We start from the raw sequence: 25,575 nt of genomic DNA, 5'->3' as shown, positions 1-25,575 counted from the left end.
TCGCCCGGTTCGTAGAGCAGCTCACGAACCACTGGGCAACCGCTCCCCACTGGCAGCAGTGCGCATGTACACAACACACATATGAAATTCAAAACATTCGTTACTCAACCTGCAGGTATCACCCTTTCCTGTTCCAAGACAACTGCAAGTTTCATGGTGGGTGTCCCGTTAACCGCTGAATCTCGGAACGCGCAAGCGGCTCAGCGTTATTTTTATTTCGAGGTGTAGTGCCGTTTTTTTAAAGACAATACACTTAACGCAGAGAACTGTAGCGACACAACCACACTCGACGATAGCTGGTGCCAAACTGTGCCACGTGTCCTCCGGCACAGCCTTGTGGGAGCCTAGGTACTGAAAAAGTAATTTTATTGTCATTTTTCTTACGGTCCCGTTCCGATGACTTACACGTATGTTCGGCACCAGCCATCGGAATTGAATCGCAATAAAAAGTGATGACGTACGTCATTGGAATGGGAAAGGGTTAAAAGGGAATGCAATGGGCGATGTTATGGGCGATGATTTAGGCAATGGCCCTTCTTTGTAGCACAGGCGCTGTAAATCAAACCTGTTAGGTTTCCTGTTATGTCATAGAACAAGCGTGGCCGTGATTCGCGAGTGCGTGGACGACCGCGTACATTTCCACCGCGTCAAATTCCTTTTCGCAAAGTTTACAAAGGTTACGCCTAAATGTTACAAAGGAGGAGTGGGGGGGTGGGGGCATTGCCCGGAGAAGTCGCCTATTATATACAGGGTGTCCATAAACTCTCTTATCCATACATCTATTTACCATCAGTTCAATAAAATAGATAGGGACTTCATGGACACCCTGCATTTTTCCCTTCAGTGCCACGCGCCTGGTGCGTAGCTGGCGGGAGGCGTTGGGCCCCGTGTGACTTTTGAGAGCCGCGGTGGTTGTGTCGCTGGCGCTTGCCTTGTTGAAGACGGTTTTGACGTAGATGGGGAGGTCGCCGTGGGGGCTTCCCCGACCGCCGACGATGCTGAAGCCCAGCCCGTCGGGCCCGCGTTCCAGCACTATCGTCTTGTGCTGCTGCGGCCTACGAGCGGACATCACCGTCGTGAGTTGTCAAGTCGGTCGTTGGGTTCAGCTCGGAATGGCAGACAATCGAGTGAGGATGGGTGAAACGAAGTAGGCCCCAATTTATTTAGGGAATGCTTTTTACGCGTGACTTTCGCACCAAGATGCACGAGAAAAATAATAAATCACGTGTAAGTATGTCGATGTATCGCGTGAGTGAACGTCAGCCCACGTTGCCACAGAGTCATGTGACAGCTTCCTCCTCCAGCAAATGAGGGCAACAAGCAATCCACCCGGCACACCCTGACGCACTTCTCTGCCGGAGACGATGTGCGGCCATGGTCTCCTGCTCCCCGCATTCCCAATTGAATTGAATTTTTAAGAAATGCATGAACAGACAACGCTCTGTTTTACGTCATCAAACAAATACAAAAGGGTGCGAGTCCATCAGCTGATTGGCCTTCCCAAGCAACGTCCTCCAGCTGCAGCATCGGTTTAGGAAGTAACCATCAGCATGTTACTTTGCCCTACTCTTTCAACGATCTTTTTTCAATAAAACACTTTTTACTACTATTTTTACTTTACCAAGTAAAGCCCACTGAGCTATGTAGCTCTGTTTCAGAAGCTCAATGATGTGGCTTATCACGTGGAAATTGATATCAGCCAAACACTCTAAAAACAATTGCCCTCCTCCGGTTGCAATCAACATGCGTTAGTGTGGCATTTAACTGTATTTTTTAAGATTAGGGTTAAAAAGTTGTGAATTGAGTTAACAGACTAAGGCTAGAGCCATGAAAATAATCAATTCGGATTAGTAATGGGGCTCAGAGCTGTGAATGAGTTCAAGGGTTTGGGATAATAGGTCAGGATTATAGATTGTAAATTTGCACTGATAGCTAGTCACTGGATTAAGAGTTAGGCTAGGGCGCAAAGATAGCAGTTATCAAAGGGCTCAGGGATATAGTCCATGTCTCAATAGGAATGGAACAGGGATCACGGTTAGGAGCTATGGCTCAAAGTTAGGACAAATTGCTATGGTACGGATTAGGGCTAGAATAGTAAAACATCATGAAGCCAACTCGCTGTGGACTGAGAAATTAGCGAATATGTGAACATGTGGGATATGTGAACATCAGTACACAGATACTGCATTGGATGCGGGCGGTTAATTTGGTGAGAACTGCTTCTTGTGTTTAGTTTGATGTCCTTCCCCCCAAACCCCCGATTAGCACGGTTGGCTACGTACGGTGCGAAACAAGTTCCACATACGTACACACATGGTCACAGGGCGGATATTCGACTGTTTGACATGCTACTATTCAGCATTGCTCAAGGACATTAGGGGCCGGGCTGTCCATAGGGGGAGGGGGGGTAAGGGGCCCCGGGGGCAAATGCCAGCGGAGCCCGGGGCATTCGCCCCCGATTCACCATGCACCCCTAGGGGGTGGCTCTGATTCGGGAAATGGGAACTAAGTGGGAGAGAGCTGGGCCACAAAGCGAGCAGCCAGAATAGAAGTAGCTGGCATTTCGAGCGGAAGCGTCCGAGGTGGGATGCTGGGAATTTGCCGGCAAGAGAGGTGAAGCAATGCAGATGTGGGGAACGGAACGTGCGGCAGGGCGACTGTTGTAGATATGACGAGGCAAATCGGCTGCGCAGGGTGGGGCGTGTATAAACAGGATGAGGGGGGCGATTTAGAGCCCGTGTACTAACCACCAGATATCTCGCTCGTCGGTACCACCTGGGGTCGCATCTCTTTGGCCGTTCCAGTTTCTCTATGTAGCCAAAAACAATGAATGATTTGATAACCATTTGAAATCAGAGGAATTATCAAATCATTCAATATTCATAAATAAGGTTTTTTTTTGGGTTAGATTGCGTGAATATAAATGTGTCGTTAAACCCGCCACCACCTGACACAGCCAATAAGTAAGGTTTGTCACGTAAACAGAACGTGCCAATTAGTTACTAGTTCAGCACACCGGCGTGTTGGAGCGTAAACTCTTCTTGGCCATGTAAATCAATGAGAAATACGAATGGTTCACGACCTTAGGTGATAGCAATTTGTGCCCTGGCCCGTGGACTTGACTGCCAAGACAGACAATGGAGTATCTTAGTCCGGCTACCAAGGGCGAGGGGAACACTTAAGGATCAGAACGCGGGGCACTGTCAGGCCAGATCGTGGGGGTCACTCTGTGTGTGTCGACTCTGCAGCAGCTGGATGCCACGGTGGCTAGGAGATGTTCACTGCCTCGCCTGGTATACAGGAGGTCGTGGGTCCGATCCCGACCCTGATGCCTGCTGTACATTTGGAGTTTGCGTGTCTTTCTCCCCGTGGATGTGTCGCTTTTTGTCCGGGTCCTCCGGTTTTCTATTCGCATTTAAAAAAAACAAGCGTTTTAGAGCATTTGGCTGCGATACATTTCCACACGATAGGCCACTTCGTTGAGCTAACGTTCATGGCCAGGTCGATTCTGAATAAGAGCTGTGTAGCTCATTGGGCCATACCTGGTAAAATAAAGAAAACATGGTTGAGTTTTTAGTTAAGAATGTGTTGGCAACGAGGTGTAGGTGGTGGTGGTGGTGGTGGCGTCGCCGGCCTTGGGGTCTGGACCAGCGGTCGGCAACCTGCGCCGCCAGAGCTCAATGCGGCTGACCCCTGACCATGGACATCTGGGTTCGCCACAGAAGTCCAGTTAACGAAGGGAGTCGAGTTCACCACGAGCCGGGGGGGGGGGGGTCAGCGTGCGGCTTCACTGACGACCGCTTCGTGACGTTATTTATTAAGGACCACCGTCGCGTGTTTACTACGTGCACTTCTTGTTCTTTTAGTTGCCGACCCCCCCGACGTGGATGAAGCGCCGCGGGGGGGGGGTGGGGGGGGGGGACTCACCCAAGGTCCGCGGCGGCGATGCCGGCGCCCGATTGGCTGGAGGAGCTGCCGCCACTCGACTGAGCGCCGTCGCTGCGGTTGAAAAACCGGCTGAGGTCCGTTCCGGCCACCACCTGCAGCGGCAGTCAGCAGCAGTCAGCGGTAGCAGCAGCGGCCACGGAAGGTGCAGCAGCGGCCACGGAAGGTGCAGGACCCCCGCGGGGGTTAAAGAGAACGGCTGGGTGCGCATTCGTTTCTGCGCGTGTGTGTGTGTGTGTGTTGAGTGTGTTGTGTGCATTGTGTGTGTTGTGTGTTCCACCGGGCCTGAATAGACGCTTGTGAAAAGCACTTGCGCTGACATTCTTGTACAACTAAGCAGGGGATGTTTGTCTTTGTACTGGTGGAGAGGTGGTTGTAGTAAAGTGCACTGAGGAGAAGGGGCCTACGCGCATTTCCACGCACACACACGCACACACGTCCGTGCTCACCTGCAGCCGGAGGATGCAGGGAGATTTCTTGAGGAGCTCCACCACCTGCGCGTGCGTCAGCCCATGCACCGCCTCACCGTTGACGCTTATCAGCTGATCTCCCACCTGCCCGACACAAAGACAAAGATTCACCCCCCCCCCCCCAAGCCATGTAGCACCTATGTATGTTGAACTTCTTTTGCATCGTGCGTAGCCAACCGTGCTAATTGGAGATGCTTATGAAGGCTGGGCACGGCACACGAGGGAGTGGTTGGTTAGCACCACGCCCGGCCGCCTTTGTCTCCCCAGTGACGATGTTTACACAACGCACTAGGTACTCATTTGAGGCTGAGTCGACCTAGGGGAGGCCCAGGACCAGTTAAGTCACTGGTTTTGGGCGCGAGCGGAAATCGAACTCGGGTCGACGAGTCCGTAGTGCAGCGAGCTAACCGCTCCACTACCACTGCCCACACACACACATACAATACACACATACAATACACACACATACACACACACATACACACACATACACACACACACATAGCTACTTTTGTCAACCCAGAGCTAACGTCAACACGCTGCCAAACGTATCCATTTTAGGCTGAGTCGACCTAAGGGAGACCCAAGCAAGGTTCAGATTCAAGTTGTCGTCGGCGGCGTGCATCTGCGAGTCACAACATCGGCACCAAGGAAACAAAGGCAGCAGGGCATTGTTACTGGCCACACCACCACCTCATCGGGCTGAACCGGCCTTCACAGGTGATCGCTCACCACGCTTGCCCCAACAGTTTACGTAGGCTACATTGGAAGTGGCCTTTCCAAAAATTCACGACTCGGGTCCCTACACGTGGTGTAGGACGCGGTCGGGTGCCACGGTGGCGGAGATGTTAACTACCTCGCCTGATATACAGGACGTCGTGGGTTCCATTCCAACATTGACACCTGTATATTTGGAGTTTGCTCGTCTCTAACTCCTCGTGGTCGTGTGGATTTTTCTCCAGGCCCTCCGGTTTTCCCTCCACGTTTAAAGACGTGCGTTTAGAGTATTTGGCTGCTATAACTTTCCACATGATAAGCCACTTCGTTGAGCTATCATTCATGGCCAGGTCGATTCTGAAAAATAGTTCTAAAGCTCAGTGGGCCTTATCTAGTAAAAGAAAAAAAAATAGTTTCGTTTTTAATGAAGAATGCGTTGCCAATGAGGTGGTGGTGGCGTCGCCGTGGTGGTGAGATGTTAACTACCTCGCCTGGTACACAAGAGGTATATTTGGAGTTTGCGTCTCTCTCCCCGTGGTTGCGTGGATTTTTCTACGGGTCCTCTGGTTTTTCCCTCCACATTTAGAATCAACATCACCACGCGTTCAGAGTATTTGTCTGCTGTAACATATCCGCGTAATAAGCCACTTCGTTGAGCTATCATTTGTGGTCGCTTCTGACCAAAGAGCTACATCGCTCAGTGGGCCTTACCTGATAAAATAAAAAAACAAGTTAAATCGTTTAGTTTTAGTTTGGTACACGGAGCTCACCTTGAGCTTCTGCGTGCGGGCGGCAATACCGTCGGCCTGGATCATGGCGATGAAGACCGGAACGTCCCCCAGGGGGCTGCCCATGCCCCCCGCTATGCTGATGCCCAGGGAGTCGTTGGGGTCCTGCGTAAGGGGTCAAAGTTTTTAGTTTGGTTTTGTTTAACCAGAGGCAGGATGAGATTCACTTGCAAGTGGGAGCCACTCAAAAAAATGTTGACATCGGAGCGAAAACAAGTGTGTTGCAAGAGAAATTGAAAATGCTTCACAAAACATGAAGAAAATACAGCTGTTGTATTGAAAGTTGGCGTGGACAAGCTGGAGGCAGAGAGACATCCAGGTATTTGTCTGTATGGGTGTGTATTAGAGATGAGTTTAGGAAGAAAATTTCTCCAGATATTGCATTTTGGAATATAGAGGCCAAATTTTAGATTTTATTTTCTACTTTATTTTCTAATTTCATACTTTTGGATGTAAATGCATTCCATTGAAGGCATTGCCTTTAAATCACATTCATTGTTTATGTATTCAATTGAATAGGTGTATGTGTGTATGTATGCATGGGCCGAGTACCTGGGCAATGATGTGTAAACATCGTCACTAGCAAGACAAAGGTGGCATCGGTACTCGCTAACAGCACTTGCCCCAAAAGGCTGTTAAGGCTATAAGGGAATATTTGTCTTTAAACATTAGCACTGGGGAAACAAAAGTGGTCGGGCATGGTGGTGGCCAACCCCCCCCCCCCCAACCCCGTGTGCCCTGCCGGCCTTCATAGGTACTTGCTAACTAACAGCACTTGCCCCAAAAGGCTGTTAAGGCTGCAAGGGGGCAAAGGGAATCTTTGTCTTTTAAGTGTGCACGTGTGTATGTTTGTACGCATGTATCACCCACCTTGGTCAGTTCCACAGTCCGTATTTGTTGCTGCTGCTGCGGTGTTTCTGAGCCTGACGGGAGCCACGACAAGGAACAACAACAAACAACAACGATGACTATGACGATGACTACGACATCTTGAAGCCTTTACCTATCCACAGCCGTCGCTGGCTTGCCGCTTGTTCTCAACGGAGCGTTCTGCGTTGTGGCGTCGGACCGACATGGACGAACCAACTCGCTCTTCTGTGTCGGCGAGGATGCGTTCGGAATCAGAATTAGAATATTTATTTAGACTGGAGGAATCCGATGAGCTATAAAGCTCTCTTTCACAGATGTCCAGCAGGGGCGGGTCAGAACGTTAAAACAACAAATAACACAAAAAACACACGACATGAGTGCAAATTATAGCAAGGTAAACAAATCACTTAGAAAATACATCCAAGTAAAATTTAACAATTTGTTTTATCTTACAAGTTAAGGCCCACTGAGCCATTAGCTTATTTTTCAGAAGCGACCTGGCCACAAATTATAGCTCAACAAAGTGGCTAATCATGTAGAAATCCACAGCAGAAAAATAGTCTCAATAATATAGACGCATGTTTCTAAATGCGGAGGGAAAAACGGGAAGATTTGGAGAAAAAAAATCCACTCGGCCACGGGGAAAACACACAAACTCCAAATATACAGCAGGCGTCAGGGTCGGGATCGAACTCTCGACCTTCTGCATATCAGGTGAGGAAGATGACATCTCACCGCCGTGGCTCCCCTTAAAATAACTAAAAAATAAATAAAGTACATATGTTCAAATTTCAGTATCCCGTGTGCATCGAACCTACTTTCTGAAACGATTGCCGTACACATTACTCCCCGTTATCACTGGCTTAGGGTGGTTGGTATGGGCCCTGGTACAAGGAATGAAATGGGGTCCCCCCCCCTGTCCAATTCCCACTGGCTACCCCCCCCCCCTGCCCACACCCCCCCCTCACTCATTATAGCCAAGCACCTGGGCCCATTCAGCCCGTGGGCCGTGGTACAGCTACACCGCCTGCACACTCGATAGCTACGCCACTGCCTCGTGCGTTTCATGAGGACGACAAGAGGCTGCCTATTGTGGCACTGCCAGGATAAGAGCCTTTTTGGACGGTGTCAAAGTAGTGTCACGTGACCAGTCAGAGCCGTTACCTAGCTAACCCCCCACACCCCTACCCCGCCCCTACCCCACCCCCGATCGCTTCTACGGTGCCGGCACCACCAAAACTAAAAAATTGAGCCGACAGCCACCGCCGCCACCGCCAGCTCCGTTCCCATCAATTTGGCGAGACGTTTGGTCGGCGCCCCACCCCCCTCAACCCACCCGCGGGAGAAGCCGCCATATTGTTATTATCACCTTTCTGTTTCGCTTAGATCTCATCTATACTTGTGAGTGTAGTTGTATTTTTACATCCAGCCCTTTCACATACTTCAATATAAAAGGCGCTTTACGAAACAGAGATTATTATTATTATTATTCAATCTGCCCGATCCGTCCTGCGAGCCCATCCGGCCCCGGCCCACCCTTGCCTCATCACCGGCGGGTACGGCCGACCACGGCCTGCCGCCCGTGGCCGCTCGTGGCCGCTCGTGGCCGCTCGTGGCCGCTCGTGGCCGCTCGTGGCCGCTCGTGGCCGCTCGTGGCCGCTCGTGGCCGCTCGTAGCCGCTCACCGGATGTGGCCTGCGAGCTGGTGGGGGACAGCGTGCCGTCGGAGCGGCTCGGCGTGGGCTCACTGCTGCTGCTGCTGCCGCTGGCGGCCGCCGTGGCGGCGGCGACGCTCGCCGTGACGACGCCGAACGGCGGGGGCAGGCTGTTGGCGCTCGCCTGGCTCACCTGCACACAAAACCAGAGCGGGGAGGGGGGGGGGGGGTAGCAGGGGGGGACTGTGTGTTGTCTTGGTCTGGTCTGGGACTGTTTTGTTGTTGTTCTTGCTGCATTGCCAAAGCGTGACAAATCGGACTTATATCATTAATTAAATAATTCCTTATTTGCTTATATTTAGTGACCTGCTCATATTTTTCTCTATTCTGCACACCCATCGGTTTTTAGTTTATTGTTTGCCGTTGTAAGTGGTTGACCCGCCCGTACTGGACATCTGTGGAAAAAAAGAGCTTCACAGCTCATCGGATTCCTCCAGTACAAATAATCGATCCGATTCTGATTAAGGAACCCCCGCACAAATTGTCGTGAAACTCCCTTCAACCCGCGGGCGTCGAGGAGGTGCCCGCACCCCTGGGCTCGCCAGGAGACAAGCGGCGCTCGGCAAGTACGGACTCATCTCCACCGCCGCTCCACCACCTCGACTGCGATGAACCGAGCCGGGCGGCACGTCCGAGGGGCTCACCTGGCTGGTGTCGGACGTTCGCCGGGAGGAGAGCAAGGAGCCGACCTTCATGCGCCCCACCTCCATCTTCACCACACCCTGGGCGCACTGCTCGGAGACCACGGACACCACAACGACTCGTTAAGTTGCCCAGTGTGTGTGTGTGTGTGCCTGTCTGGGTGTGTGTCTGTGTGCATGTATATAGGTGCTCGCTAACAGCACTTGTCCCAACAGTCCGGTAAAGGCTATACACGTGGGATCTTTGTCGTTGTTTTGTTCGTGGGGAGCGGTGGCACAGAGGTTAGCATGCTGCGCTACGAATCTGCTGACCCGAGTTTGATTGCCGTTCAAGGCCAACACCAGCGACGATTATCTGAACCGGTTATGGGCCTCCCCTAGGACGACTCAAATGATTACTCTGTGCAGTGTTTAAAACATCCCCACTGGGGTGACAAAGGCGGCCGGGCGTGGTTGGTGCTGGCCACCCACCCCCTCGTGTGCCGTGCCGGCCTTCATAGGTGCTACTCGCTAACAGCACTTGCCCCAACAGTCCGTTCAGGCTATAGGGGGGACCTTTGTCTTCGTGTGTGCGTGTGAGCCCCTGGTGTCCGTCGTGCCTTGAGGATGGCAGCGACGGTCTCCTGTGAGGCAGAGCGCACGTCCTCCCCGTCCACCGACAGGATCTGGTCGCCCTGCGTGAGTCGCCCGTCAGCCTCGGCCGCCCCCCCGTGCACCACCTCCGACACAAACACCCCGTTCCCACTCCTGCGCAGCGGCCACGACAACAACAATGAGAACAACAACAACAACGACGGTAGTGAAAACACAGGTGGGTGGGTGAGCTCATCACCGAGTGAACAGGCAGGCAAGCAGGTGAGCAGGTATTTGGGTGATCGGTCTACCGATCAATTGAGCGAGCGATTGGAAGATAGCGTAGTTTATTTTTTGCGGGGCAGGTAAGCGAGCGGGAGCGTAAAAGAGCGCACAGGGCAAGTGGGTGAGAGCTAACGAGTGAGCGGGGTCGGCATTTGGCAATCGATCGAGCGATTGGACGACCGAGCAAATGGTTGACATAAGCGAGCGGGCCAGGCGGGTGGCGTTCGCGACGGACAAGCGAACGAGCGAACGAGCGTGCGCGCGGATTGCTTTTGGCGGCGTCCGTACTTCTTGCCGACGATGCTGAGGCCGAGTCCGCGGCCGGCCTTCTTGAGCAGCTCCACGGTGAAGACGTGCAGCGCGCTCTCGTCGTCGCCGCGGTAACGCGCCTCGTCGCGGTACACGTACAGACGCACGAGCTGCGGTGATGCGCGCAGAGCGTTGATGGCGTCCTCGTGCGTGGCCGAGCGCAGGTCCGTCCCATTCACCTGCGCAGGCACCAAGGGGTTGAAGTGACACCGTTCGGGTGATACGTCGCCAAGGACCGAATATTTTTTTCCGTTTCCACGTGGTTTAGTGTTTCGTGCCGTTCCGCTTCCTGTCCGATGTTTCGCTCCCCAGTGCCGGTAGCTTCTTCAGGAACCGGGAAAACACGTCGGAGAAGAGCGGCCGAGGATTTCTGCCCAAGCACCCCGGTTGACCTTTCGCTCGCGGGAAGGTCGCTCATCGTCCTCTGCTGGAACTCGCTTCCCCCAGCCACCGGTGGCGCTTAAACTATGGGTGGATGTCGTAATGATATAATAGGATCCGGAACATACCGAGGAACACAGCACGTGGGGAACAATTGATGTCTGACCCTAATGGCAATGGATCAATGCGGGCAGAGAAAGTAGTCTGGTCACGTGACTCAGGGATAATGCGGCTTTGACCTTTAACCTTCGCTCAGTGGCAGCAACGCTCATTCTCCTCCACGGCCCCCCTGGTCTGGAACTTATTTTTCTAAGTCCACGGTCCAGACCTTCCTTTTCTCCTCTGCCTGTGACCGACTGCCTTTATAAAACTAATATGAATAGAATCAATGCAGAACATTGATGGATTTTTCTGCATTCCCCTCTGTTGCTAAATACCCGAAGCAGCCTACAGCAACATGTATAAGCATGGGGGATCGCCCATTCAAACAATATGCAGGAGGTCGGGTAAATTACAGGTGATTTGATCACTGACAAGATTAGAACATTAGACTATTTAAGAATGTGTTGTTGTTGTTGAAATTATTGAAATGACCTTTCACATAATCACGGTGGTCTACATTGGAGCGCCCAACAGCAATAATAACGGACAAAGATAATAATACATGCCACAGGCAATGTCTACTCAAGACGTGGCGGTAGTAAGGACGATGGACGTAACACGTCCTCCGTGAAAAAAATTATACCTATGATGGCAAAAATAAACCACGTGATGAGAAAGCGCTGTAATTGCATGCACGCCGCGAGGTGAAGTGTGGAGCGGATGCGCTTGCTCGTGCGAGGATGTGTTTTTTTTTTGGTTTCTATGGCGAACTTCTTTCTCACCGTACGTAGCCAGACGTGCTAATCCTAGGTGCGGAGGAAGGACAACAAACTAAACACACAACAAGCAGTTCAAAAAATAAATTCGTTCATAATCGAAATTTAAAAGTGCAAGGCACCAGTTGCTCCCCTAATATCGGAAGGAAGAGCGTTCTAGACGGCTGCAGGAGCATGTCGCAAAGCACACGATTGGGTGACTGTCTTTGTTCGATAGCCAGCCAAAAGCTGCTCCAAAGATGACCAGAATTCACGTGGTGGTTTATTCTCCTAGGATGAGATCAGCGAGGTGTTGTGAGTCTTTTGTGCCAAGCACTTTGTGTCTGATGAGTGCGACCTTTTAAGATCCAAAACGGCCATCTACGCTCCCCCCCTGCCCCCCCCCCACCAGGGCTGAACGATTTGGAGAAAATATCTAAATGCGATTAAATTTTTTGAGTCAAGCTTCAGTTCAATATTCACTGTGTAAATAGATTTCAAACACGTGATAGAGTATTACCACGTGATACCATCAAAATATGAACTGCTCTATATGTTCTAATGCAAGGATGAGAACTTAAAAGATATGATTTGCTTCCAACATGTATTTGTTAAAATGTTTTAATTGAAATAGTACAATCAAACATAGAACCATTGTTAAGTTAAATAAAATAAGTTACAATAATACAAAAATAAAACAATTCCAATAAGAAAGCAATATAACTTTTCAAATCACAAAAAAAACCGCAGCGTTTGCGATTTGCTAATGGCATCGTTCCAAATTGCGATGTCGATTTGAAATCGATTCATCGTTCAGCCCTACCCCCCCCAACCCCCACGGTCTCACGAGAGCTGCGATGCCACTATGCATCCTACAATATAAAGTAATTAAAGGCACAGCCGTGCAACTGCTTGCTCTTGCCAAGGCTGGCGGAACCACCTCCACTACAGCCCCCCTCTCTCCTATCCCAAGAGGGTATTCGGCCTACTCTTGGGAGAGGTGCGATAACATACCCACGTTAGACCCCACCAAACGGGACCTGCTGATCGATGGACCGACTGTGCGTATGATATAACGTGTGATCGCAAACTTCCGCCCTGGTAAAATATCGTCATATCGTGAGCAACGTCGCTCATTTCATTTTTCTCGCGTATGCAATTTCTTGACAATCTACGTAGGAAATAACAAACTAAATCGTTAAAGGTCTATATAAATAAATATTATCCATCAAAGTAATGCTTTGCTAAGCGTTTTTCGTTGTAATTGACAGCACGGCGTTTTATTTGACATCATCAGATCCGCGGTTAATTCACTTGTGCACTTACCTGCGCTGCAACTCGTTACAGATTGCTAAGCTCTGACGACGGGAAGACTCGGTGGGGCAGGCCTACGCCGAGCGAACTGCAGTTGAGCAACTTTCAGGTAAATCTTTATTTTGCACAGCGAAGCGCAGAAAACGAGAAACGTGTGAAATACGTCCACACAAAGTTTGCGGGGAAGGGATATGATATCGCGATAATCGTCACAACGTGGACGACGATGGTAAATATCGCGGCCACCTGAGATCTCACCTTCAGGATTTGGTCTCCGGCCCACAGCCTCCCGTCCTTGGCAGCAGCTCCTTCTTCGTAAACCTCGTGAATCATGATCGCTCCCTGGAGACAAATGTCATCATAGTAATATATTTATATATATTATATATAAGGGCGCTTCAAAAAACATGCTAACACTTACACGGGACTATCGTTTTAAATGGATAAAGAACAGATACTACACTGTAACGTGATAACAAATGTAATGTTAATAGCTTCAAAAAGTCAAAGAGTCTCCCACTTGTTCGCCATCGTTGTCAACTGCGTGGCCTGGAATCTTCTCCAGGTACTCTCCAGAGTCCGGAGGCAGCAGCACATTTCTCGTGTTATTGTTGCAAATTCTCAGAAGTGTTAAACATTATTTTGAAGCACCCTGTATAGCACCTTCCACACAAAGCAAACGTTCACCAAAGCGCTGTAACCACCGGACGGTGGCACCACTCTACCTGATGATCCATTTGTAGAAACCCCACTGAAACCACAATGAGTGAGCACAGGTCAGAACACCACTGTGCCCCCAAATGAAAACGCACGCAAGACGGACGACGTTTCGAGCGGAGGCCCTTCTTCAGAGCGGCGAGGAGAGATGCCACGCTTTGACGGAGGGTCCCACTGCTCAAGACGTCGCCCCTCTCCCCCCTATGCCAGCCCCCCCCCTCCTCTGTGAACTCCTACAGCCACGACTCGACAAGACTCCTTCCCCCCCTATCCCCCCCCCTCCCGTGCCTATATAAAGCCACAACCGCAGATCATTTTCTCACCTGAAGACTTGTGTTGTAACCGAAACGTCGTGTTTTTTAAAATTATTTTTCTATCTACGTGACTTTACCGCAAGAACCAGAGAGCATATTATTGAGATGTTTTATTTTTCGTTTATGTTCAGCGCAGTGTTGTTGAGGAATGTGTTCAGTTCTTGTTATTGATGCTCGTAAACCGCTGCCAAAGCAGTATCAATAAAAACATAATTTTGCTTACGCATATTTTGAATGTGAAATGAGCAATTCACACTGGTTATGCCGGACAAAGCGTATCAGAGGGAGAGTGTAAACACATGTAAGTACGTGATTGACATCAGTGGGAGACATGTAGAGGCTTTGAATTAACACGTGAATTGCTCCCTTCAATTATCCAGTATTGGATCACGGTGTAGTATAAAATACTCCACCACGGAAAACAACGACTGACCGTGCCACTCAGCACTTCCGTCATGCCTCGCCACGGCGCTCAAGATTTGTACATTTTCTATTTTTTTTGGCTTTTAAGCGTTTGTTTTTAACGATCAATGGTTTACATTTCATCGGGGGGCAGGGCAGTGGTAGAGATATCGCATTACCCTGGTGAGAGCCATCGCGCCAACAGCAGATTACATTATTTAAGTTGCGGTAATATTCTCTCGGTCGATGCAACTGCGCAAGTCGGATCCATTACACTATGTAACAGAATCTTTGCTCCTGGGTAGTAAGTGCTATTTCGTAAATGCTTATGCCTAAAAAGTACAGAAAATGGCTGTTATTCCCCCACAAACTTTGCTTTTGTGACCAGGACGGTGATATTTTTAAATTGACCTATTTTCAATGAAAAAAGGTGCGAATTTGTGTTTTTCCGTTCACATAAAGTCAGAAAAAACAACATATGAATAAAAATGTACATGTATTTATACTAAAGTAATACAAAAATTACTAAAAAATTTAGGAGCAATTTTTCGAGATTTACGATTAAACTGTAAATCACTTTCACGAATCAGCCCCCAAATGTAGTATCCCATCATGTTCTCGTTATACTGTCCTTGGTAGCGGCGTTCCAAGTCCAGTATATCCTGGTGGAAGCGCTCGCCTTGCTCCTCCGAGTACGCCCCCATGTTCTCCTTGAATTTATCAAGATGAGCATCAAGGATTTCGACTTTGAGGGACATCCTCCAGCCAGCCCATTGTGCCGTGGTTCTTCACCAGAGTCTCAACCAGCTCCACATATTTTTTGACCTTGTGATTGCCCAGGAAGCCGCGAACCACTACGACAAAGCTGTCCCAAGCCGCTTTCTCCTTACTAGTGAGCTTCTTGGGGAATTCATTGCACTCCAAGATCTTCTTTATCTGTGGTCCGATGAAGACACTGAATCTATCTGGAATGTTCTGTAAAATAGGTAAATTTCCAAATATCACTGTCCTGGTAACAAAAGCAATGTTTGTGGGGAATAATAGCCATTTTCTGTACTTCTGAGGCATAAGCAATTAGGAAATAACACTTACTACCCAGGAACAAAAACAAAATGTCTTACACGGTGTTATCAACCAGATGATCATCTTCCTTTGTTCTCAAGTCCACCGAGCTCATTGTCCCCGACCGGACCACTAACAATGGCTTCGCTTAAAATATTCCTGGTCTAACCAGGGTTGAAACCTGGTTGTAAATGCAACCGGAGGTGGAGCAGTGGTACGGTGGTTAGCGTACTGGATGGTGAACCCCGGTGGGCTGAGTTCGATTCACTGGCCACGGCTCACATCAGTGGTGAGGAGTAACTTCACGGAGCAGAGTGGTAACATATGGTCAACTAGCCCCACCGTGAACCACACGGCTAAAGGAGGCTTTCATCCAGCATTCGATTGACTAAATCAGCTGTATGTGTAAACTAAACTACTCAACTTTTAATTTTTTTTATTTTACCAGGTAAGGCCCAATAAGGTATACAGCTATTTTGCAGAAGCGAACTGGCCACAAATGACAGCTCTGAACGTACGTTTCTGAATGTGGAGGTAAAAACCAGAGGACCCGGAGAAAAATCCACGAAACCACGGGGAGAGAGACACGGCAACTCCAAATATACAGCCGTTGGGGGTCAGGACTGAACTGAGATGTTAACTACCTCGCCTGGTACGCATCTCGCCACCGCGGCGCCCTCTCCCATGTACATGAGCAACGTGGGCAGGACAGTGTCAGATGGAAGGTGAAGGGTCGAGGGTGAAGGGGAGAGAGGAGAGAATCTGTCATCCAGCAGTGGATTGATAGCATGGCTGCAGATGTGCGCATGAGGAATGCCGCGCTGACCAGGGGGGTGTCGACGCCGCCCACGACGCTGAGGCCCAGGCCCGTGCGGCCCTTGCTGATCTCGATGGTGGTCTCGCGGCCGGCCACGATGGCGCACGTGGCGGGGTCCAACTCCTCCGCCACGCGGGACGACGTGACGCCTGCACGCGGTGCGATGGTAGAGACGTGGGGGGGGCGGGGGGGGGGGGGGTTGGTGGTGGTGGGGAGCGGTTGGTATGGGTAACGCAACCGGGGGCCGGGACGGTTAAGTTGAGGAAGCCGGGTCGATGAGTAAAACATCGCGACGACTGCGGTTTTTGTGCCCGATTACTCGGGCCCAATTTTCAAATGTCGGCCTCCGCTCACATCTTGCCTCCCAAAGGCTGGAATCCGCTCTACAAACCAAGACTAGTGTGACACGGCCGATGACACTGATGACATCGTCAAGCTCCGTACGTTACCTCCCGTCCAGCAGCACACTTGGGGGAACAGATGGGCGAATGTGTATTTTCTCCAACTTATTCCACCACTCTCCTATAAGTTGCAAAATCGATTGCTTAAATAATTAATCAGTTAGCTCAGCTCTAGACGTAACCCCGTCTGCGCTGCGACTCGTACGAAGATGCCCCGCGACATCGCTCCTTCTTCTTCACGTGGCACGCGAAGCCTCTCTGGTGTTTACGCGAGCCAAGCTGCCTGCGATTTCGTGGCGTAATTCAAAACCGGTTTCTAGTTCGTTATGCGCAGCTCAGATACGTTCAAGTCTGGTGTGTCTTAGACGCTGGCCAGACGTGTTCCAAAAAGAATTACGCACTCTCTTGATGAACTGCGGGTAATAAAATCACGACTAGGACCAATATACCCGGAGGGCCCATAGGCTGACGGATCTAAATGTTTTATATTCATTACGCTCACACAGGACACCTTTTGTGTGTTAATTGCACGCGAGAAGGCAGCCCCCTCACATGACCCTCGCCAGACTTTCACCACTCCCCTGACCTCACCACGCACCAAGTCATCAACTCATTAGCATAATCTTCTTCGCTCACACTGCACTCTCCGATGTTCACCATTGTTTCCCTTCAATGTGACTTTACCGAAAGAACCAAGAATATGAACCACTGCAGTCGCGAAAGCTTTAAATCAAAATATAACCTTATCGGTCTTGGGCCCCGCCCACTCCGTTCTGATACTTCGGCCACGCCCATTTGAAACCTTTATAAACAGTTTGCCTTTAGAGGCTTACCCTCCTTTCTTTCTCCACCTGATGACGATCGCTTGTGTTGCGATCGAAACGTCGTAGTTTAAAAAAAAAATTATAATAAAAAAAATTGAACCTAACTACGTGACTTTACCGAAAGACCCAAGTCATCAACTCACCTGACCTTCACCGTTCACCGGTTTGTCCAATATAGTGGGAAGCACTTGAGATTCAATGGCTCCTCCTGCTCCCATAGCATGGCACAAGGTTGTCCGTTGTATGGCAGTTCGTAATGGGCTTGTGGGCATTGAGTTCCGTGCCAAGCGATTGCTTCAAATGGTGGAGTGGAATAAGCAGCTTCAGGACCGCTAAGCCGAATTATCATCTCAGAGGTAAATTTTTTCATAATTTCGAGATCGTTTGCATAAATTACGGATCACAAGCTTCCCAGTGACCCCTCATTCATTTTAATTGATGAAGCGGCCAAGAAGGAATTCTCCAGACTCTGATACATGCAGATTAGACACTTCTTATTAATAGTTTCTCACCGAGGTTGAAAATATGTATGCATTGGCTCTGCCCGTCTGCCTATAACGGGGTGGCCACTATAAATCTCATGATGATGATACAGTACGAACGGAACGGCAGCATCAAGCCAAGCTGTTGGCTGTTAGGGACTTCCGCTATTAAAATCCGACCAATTTGATTAAAGGGCTGCTCCAAACAAAAAGGGTCATCTTGAAAAGATGTAAACGTGTTCTGCCCTGACAGCTACTCATCAAGGGAACTCATCTAGCTTTCATACTCCAAATGAAATACTTTCGAAGACCAACGCATGTCGGAAAAGCTTTAAATGAAACAATGCCTATTGATGATTTATCTTCATTTTTAGCTGTCATTCCAGGCGGTTAGATTGAGCAGCCGCTCATGTTCTAATCTTCTCCACCGATCACAAATTTAAATACTCAATTGGCTAAAACGTGTCATCTTGGAGATGTTTAAACAAGGCCAGATTCAACTGTAACGGAGAGCACACCGGGCAGCCTGGAGAGCTCACTTCGTACTGTTGTAGTGACATCGCGGATGTCACTGTGTGGTGCCGGCCCTAGAGAGGCACGGCGTGCGATGCATTGTCATCGCGGACACCCCGTAGGTGGGTGCAGTACCAGCCCTAGCGGGGGCTCGGTGAGCGCTGAGAGAGCGCAGTGGCACCCACGCGTGACGTGCAGTGCTGACTCCTACAGGAGGGAGTGTGAGAGTGTCAGCCATGGGATGAGGTTACCCTAGGCCATGGCACTCTGGTTGACCCTGGAAGGCACGTGACCAGTAAGATCTACAGAGGGGCCCTAGGTGGGGGGTCGGGGGTGGTCACGTGTCAGGGTGATATCCTACGACAAGGGTCGAGAAACGACAAGAGGTTTCTAGAAAGTGGTCGTGGCCAAGGGCGGGGCCAGCCACGATCCGGGAGCATATAAACCGGGTTCACACAGAGACCGGGGTTCAGCGTTGTTGTTGTCACCTGAAGATCTACGTTCTACGTCCAAGAAGAAGCCACCAACACGTGGACGAGGACCCCCAGCGAGGGTCCTGTCCGTTGTAGCTGCTCCCAGTAACTAGCGTAGTTAGCCTGTTGGTCCACCACCATAGGTTATCTGGTAAAGGGGCAGTAACCCCTTTGTGTTAATGTGTTGGTGTGAATAAATACGTGTTGCCTCCAAAGAGTACGTCTGCGACTCAGTTGAATCTATCTCACTGTCACTGGGGCGGTGCCAAGAGGAGAGGACACCGACTTTTGGGCACAGCAAACCGCTTCCCATGAGCAGGGGAGGCGTTAGAATCGTGCCGAAAGACAGCGCCTTGTGTTTTTGTCGACACAGCCCCACGCTCTGGTCGTCAGCCCTGTCAAGGCACGGAAAAGCGGGACGGGGCTTGAAAAATCACGCCAAAAAACCCCCCCGCGTTTCAAATTCCGTGAGGAAATTTTGCGCGATTTGATTTGGATTTTTTAACACGTAAATATTTCCCCAGACGAACGAGTGAAGTGATGCGGTCAATGTGGCGTGCATTTCTGGACGATGGATTTGAGGGGGCCCAGCGCTTCACTGTTTTTTTTTATAAACCCAGTGGATCAATTTGGGGCGACCCGACGTGGGGGAACGACAGAGCTGTGGGCGAGCCACACGGACGTGCTCGCGCGCGGAAAACTTCCTACGCGCAGGGCGCGGACGCCGAATCGTAATTCACCGAGCCGTCAACCCGCACCTGACGGGCAGCCGCGTGCAAAGTGATGGCGCGATCGCTTGTTTTGTTTATGTTAATCCCGACGGTGAAGTTAACGTTGAACCCAGCAGCAGCAGTAAAAAAATTTGCGCAGATAAAAGCGAGTGGCTTTATCGCGAGCGATATTTGGGGGACCGGGAGCCGTGTGGAGAACCACCCACGGAGAATGACTTTGTGGCTCGGCGCCGAAATAGTGCGGCTCGTGAACTCGGATCACCTCACCGCAGACGCTTTCGCCGTTCCCACCGAGCCGCGACACCAAAAGCGAGATGTTAATTACCTCGCTCGGAATAACGGAGGGTCGTGAGTTCGATCTCACACCTGACGCCTGTATATTTGGAGTTTGCGCGTCTCTCTCTCCCCGTGGTCACGTGGATTTTTCTCCGGGTCCTCCGGTTTTTCCCTCCACATTTAGAAACAACGTGCGTTTAGAGTATTTGGCTGCGATCAATTTCCACGTGATACGCCAATTCGTTAAGCTATCGTTTGTGACCAGGCCCCTTCTGATAAAGAGATCCTTAGCTCAATAACAGTGTAGTAGTTAGTTTAGTTTAAAACCGGATGCTTCGTGATCGTCAAAGCCATCTCCAAATAGCGAATATCACTTTGTTATGTAGCCTCTCACAGGAAGATTGTGTTAGGAAGCCACTGGAACTGTGCACTTTTAAATCTAGATTGAAAACTCATTTCTTTGGAACTGCTTTTTGTGTTTAGTTCGTTGTCCTTCCCACACACCTCCGGTTAGCACGGTTGGCTACTTAGGGTGCGCGAAAGAAGTTCAACATACATACGTACGTATATAACTACGCCGGTCATGTAGAAACTGTACGCCGTATTCATAACGCCAATAAAGTACTGTTTTAAAAATGCATATATCTGACCGCATGATTGTATATTGTTGCATACGACCAAGTCACCCGGAACGTGCCTGATTTAGTCGGGAACTACTTAAGAATTGAGTCTGGACAGTGCTTGGATGGGCGGTCGTCGTGCGTGCCAGGTTGCCATGGGTGGCTGTGAGGCCATGCCATGTGGTGGTGAGCAGAGGGCAACAAAGCTAAATCCATCGCCTTTACAAACACGCACTCACCAGGGTTGGTGTAGTACGGTCAAAAGAATGCCCAAGTGTCACACGCCGTGGGTGAGGCACCTCATCCAGCAGTGGACTGCCAACAGGGCTGCACACGTGTTGAATGTGGGTAATGGCGGAGAGCTTAGGACGTCGGATGTTTCAACTGCACTGCTTTGCGACCCGGGGCCTCCGTTACAAAACAGGGAGTGCCGGTCCCAGTGCACCAGTGCCTGTGGGCTTAAGCGGAGGATTTCTCTGCAATTCCACGGTAAGGGAATTACAGCAGAGGGGGGAGGGGGGGGGACATGGTTTATAACCAAGAAACTTAACAAAAGCAGAATTTTGGCCTTTTATGGTTGCTAAACGCTCTGACTCGGCAGCTTGGCACGGAACATGAAGTCAGCCAATTTCACCGCCATGTCCAATTTGCCTACAATTGTCTCTGGTGGATCCGTGACTCCAGAACGGCACTTTCCTGACAAGCGAGAGCGCGCCCTGTGCACAGCACCCACAACTGCAGGATATCTGGCCAAGCAACCCACAATATAAACGAAACACAATACCTTGCTGATCTCATATTGGAGCATAAACCATCACGCAAGCTCCGGTCATCCTCGCAGCGGCTTTTGCCTACCATCGAATAAAAACAGGCCACTGCATCGCGTGCTTTCAGATGCGCTTTTGCGGCCGTCTGGAATGCTCTTCCTTCCGAGCTGTGCACTTTTAAATAATCTGGATTGAAAACAAATTTCTTTCGAGCTGCTTTTTGTGTGTTTAGTTTGTTGTCCTTCCCCCGCACCTCCAATTAGCATGGTTGGCTACATATGGTGCGAAAGAAGTTCAACATACATGCATACAACGAATGGCAATCTCCTGCTCTTAGGGGACTTCGGCACACGCGGAGGCACCAGACAATGAGTGGGTTACATGTGTTCGGCCAGCATGGCATAAGACAGTCGAGGATTGACTCAGCCTATTGCCTATTGCTCTACCGGGGTAAATAAAATTGGTGCCCGCTTTGTGGGAAATACAGAATCAAGTTGTTTATTTATCCTGGAGAAATCCGATGACCTATGAAGCTCTTTTTCACAGATGTCCAAATCGAGGTTGGTCAGAAAAGTTACAACAAAGAATACAAAAAAACGATAGGTCTGCAAAGTATCACTATAAATACATGAATTAACACCAAACTATTTTTTTATTTTACTGTGTAAGGAACACGGAGCTATTTGTTATTTTTCAGAAGCGACCGGGCCACAAACGATAGCTCAATGAAGTGGCTTGTCACGTGCACATTTATAGCAGCCATATAATCTAAATGCATGAGTGCATGTCTGTTTGGAGAGATTGGTTTCATGCCATAGGGACGTACAAATTTCCACTGCTGGCTTGGGGCCACCAACGGAAATGATCAGCACTGCCCTTTTGCTCCTGATTAATGTTTGACTTCAAGTCATGGTGAAGATGGGCCGGGCGGTTCAGAGGTCCGAGTACCAAGCTGGTACTGCTGAGACCCTGGGTTTGTATGCGGGCAGCTCTGCGATTCAACCGGGTTCTCAATTTCAGTGAGTCGATGGTCTCAGCCTGGATAACCGATGCCTGACCAAAAGAACCTGTCATGTGAAATTTGGTTCCCGCGCTCGATTTGGCTAAATTCTATCTCTAAAAAATGAAAAAAATATCAATTTGCCTGTCAAGCGACAAACATTATTCTCTGAAAGCAGGGTGGGTGAGAAAATCACTGCCGCCCCTATTGCGTGGACCGGAGGTCAATTGAACGGCGCTCAAAAGTAGATAGTTCTGCAATATCCACATCTGTTGGCCGTTCCCTTCCACGAAAGGTCACAACGTCGTCTGGTCCGGGCGTCGGCGCAATAACTCACTGGGGGCAGCGGAAGGCGGCGGCTGGGTCGTGGTTGGCGGCACGACGAGCGTGGTGGGCACCTGGGGGAAGTTCCGCTCGTCGCGCGAGCTCACCGTCAGCGTGACCGACGGGTCCGGGTCCTGCCGCAGCAGCTGCTGCACCTGGGGCCAACGGTCGTGGTGGGGGGGGGGGCGCCGGAGAACCAGAGGCAAAGAAAATGACATTCGGATCTTATCGGCCCTTGTGTGCAAACGTACCCCCCCCAACCCAGCCCCCACCCCGCCCCGCGTCCAGGGACATCGTCTTAAATGAGGGGAGTGCAGAAACCTTTCCCCGGGCGAACAGCATTTTCACAAACCTATCGCGGGCAACCGCGCGTTAATACACACACGACGGCGTTATCCGACAGCGTTATCCAATGACGTTATCCAATATTGCAAACGTGGGTGTTAACCTGCCAAAAGTACTTTGAGGTCCGATCATGCAAAAAAATTTAACATTCGTGTCAACCGAGATGAAACAGGGCCCCCCCCCCCGCCCCCCTTAAAGTGAGATATGTGTCTGAGCGTGCTAAAATTACAAACGCAGCGCGACCGGGAAGGAAAACTATTCCCCCCCTCCAGGAGCCGATTAGCAGAGCTAAGATTCTCGCGGTGGCAGATCAATATCGCTTGCGGGCCCATTTCAAAGAGCCAGATCTCACGTGGCTGTCAGGCAGAATGAAAGAGTCACGGGGCCACAGGTCCCCGGACCCGCGTCTCAAACTCTTAAACACCGAGCTGTCGTTGCCGACTGGCAGGGAGCGGATGAAAAAAAAAAGTGTTCGGCGGAGGCGAGTGGATGGCTCGTGGGGGTTGCGAGACCCAGGTCAAAGCAATGAGTCTCTCAGTCTGAGCTGCAGAGTTGGGGTGAAAGGGCACCCTTGTGTGCAATGGCTTTGATGGTCTCAGCAAGGAAGCCGTGGTGGCGAGATATTAACGACCTCGCCTGGTATACAGGAGGTTGTGGGTTCGATCCCGACCCTGATGCCTGTATATTTGGAGTTTCCATGTTCACCCCGTGGTCACGTGGATATTTCTCCGGGTCCTCCGGTTTTTCCCTCCACATTTAGAATCAACACGCGTTTAGAGTATTTGGCTGCGATACATTTCCGCATGATAGGCCACTTCGTTGAGCTATCATATGTGGCCAGGTCGCTTCTGAAAAAGAGCTACATAGCTCGGTGGGCTTTACCTCGTAAAAAAACACAAGGAGCAATGAATGTGCTCCAGTGTTTCCGTGCAGTATCGTGAGATTCAGTTGCCTCTCATGAGATGTATAAATAATGTGGATCAGAGCATAAAATAGCCAAGTTAGGTGCATCGCGTTGAACCGTTGACAAAAGTGGGCTTGGGCAGGACACGTCGCTCGGAGGGAAGACGGCCGATGGTCAAAGTGGCAGCGAAGTGGCAGCCGAAAAGTGAAAACACGCCCAAGGAGGACGACAGCCACGGAGATGAAGCGATGAAATTGGCTCATGTGCGGGTACTCAATGGATCGCTGCATCGCATGACAATGACAAATGGAGACAGCTTGGGGTGGCCTGCATCCAGCAGTGGATTTATGATTGCATTGCACTAAAAAAGCTGGTATGTTGATTTATTAATGTTTTATTGGTCACCCTATGGATTGACTGGTCATTTTCGAATGTAGGAAGTTGGAATTTCCACCACTGTCTCAACGCTGCCTGAATGCCGAATGCTCATAAGGTAGAGAGGGGTTGTCATGTTATCCGCTGTTGCGTTGTCGTTGTTGCCGATTTGGCAAATAAATTTGGGGGGGGAACACCATCCATCAGAGGGCTCCTGCAAAGGGTTATTCCACCACGGTCCAATTTATCGTTGCGTCATATACATTATTTATGCTGTTAAATTAATGAAAAACCTTCAAAATGTCTTTTTTTCCTACATCAAATTAAAAGGAAAATTTATTTTGGCCGCAGATAATACCCATATAAATGCAGAATGTAAGTATATACTTATCGGCCGGCAACACCTTGCCATTTAACTCAACACCCTGTTATGCATTTTATCATGAACTCATCAATTTATTGGACATTTACAGCTCTAGATATCAAATCCCGACCGTCGGACGCATGAAAGATGAGAGTGCTTTAAACCCACGATGAGTCTGCATTCGCGCCACGTTTCATGGCCCGAATGCCATCTCCTTCCCGTGCCAAAGCCTTCTCTATTACTGTACAATTATCACCACTAGATAGCTACACAGAGGCACAATTTGACTCAAGTTGGAACACTGTCCTCTCACGTGTGGTGCGGTGGAGCACTCGGTTGCGACCACAACCGGACTTGATAGAACGATCCAGCACTCATCTATTCACGCCAGTCACTCGCAGTGTCTTCAACCGCCACGACCATGGTTACACACATTCTCCGTGAGCTTCGCTCATTGATTCCTCCACCATTGTTGAGCGCGTTTTATACCAGGCTGACCGTTTCGTCTCATCCACCACACTGTGTTCAACCACCACACTACAGGTGATAACAAAAAGATCCCCCATATAGCCTTAACAGACTGTAGGGGCAAGTGCTGTTAGCGAGCACCTATGAAGGCCGTAACGGTACACGAGGGGGTGGGTGGCCAGCACCACGCCCGACCGCCTTTGTCTCCCTAGTGGCAATGTTGACACACTGCACCAGGTACTCATTTGAGGCTGAGTCGACCTAGGGGAGGCCCGGGGCCGGTTCAGATAATCGTCACTGGTGTTGGCCGTGAGCGGGAATCGAACCCGGGTCGCCAGGTTCATAGCGCAGCGCGCTAACCGCTAAACTATCGCTGTGATAACATTCACTCACCCACTCAGTCACTCGCTCACCCACTCACTCACCCACTCACTCACTCACCACACTGCAGGCCATAACAACACTGACTTATTCACCCACTCACTCACCCACCCACTCACTTACCACACTGCAGGTCACAACACTTCTCTTT

At 50.1% G+C, this 25,575-nt stretch overlaps 1 protein-coding gene across 3 annotated transcripts in view; it reads right to left on the bottom strand.

Annotated features, from left to right (window-relative positions):
* Positions 1-25,575, bottom strand: part of LOC116948936 (multiple PDZ domain protein-like) — a 169,847-nt gene that overhangs the window by 4,194 nt on the left and 140,078 nt on the right. For all 3 annotated transcript variants that reach the window (XM_032966232.2, XM_032966236.2, XM_032966235.2), the window contains 12 exons: positions 22,601-22,742; positions 16,186-16,325; positions 13,123-13,206; positions 10,292-10,491; positions 9,745-9,892; positions 9,149-9,235; positions 8,475-8,637; positions 6,791-6,843; positions 5,903-6,025; positions 4,395-4,499; positions 3,928-4,040; positions 932-1,055 (listed from right to left, as the gene is read on the bottom strand). In XM_032966232.2, coding sequence (XP_032822123.2) covers positions 932-1,055; positions 3,928-4,040; positions 4,395-4,499; positions 5,903-6,025; positions 6,791-6,843; positions 8,475-8,637; positions 9,149-9,235; positions 9,745-9,892; positions 10,292-10,491; positions 13,123-13,206; positions 16,186-16,325; positions 22,601-22,742 — 1,482 coding nt within the window. The remainder of the gene's footprint in view (positions 1-931; positions 1,056-3,927; positions 4,041-4,394; positions 4,500-5,902; positions 6,026-6,790; positions 6,844-8,474; positions 8,638-9,148; positions 9,236-9,744; positions 9,893-10,291; positions 10,492-13,122; positions 13,207-16,185; positions 16,326-22,600; positions 22,743-25,575) is intronic.

This window comes from Petromyzon marinus, chromosome 35 (genome assembly GCF_048934315.1).
Source record: "Petromyzon marinus isolate PM22_M1 ecotype Great Lakes invasive population chromosome 35, UKy_Petmar_22M1.pri1.0, whole genome shotgun sequence".
Classification (NCBI taxonomy): domain Eukaryota; kingdom Metazoa; phylum Chordata; class Hyperoartia; order Petromyzontiformes; family Petromyzontidae; genus Petromyzon; species Petromyzon marinus.
This window is presented reverse-complemented; position numbering and strand designations above follow the sequence as displayed.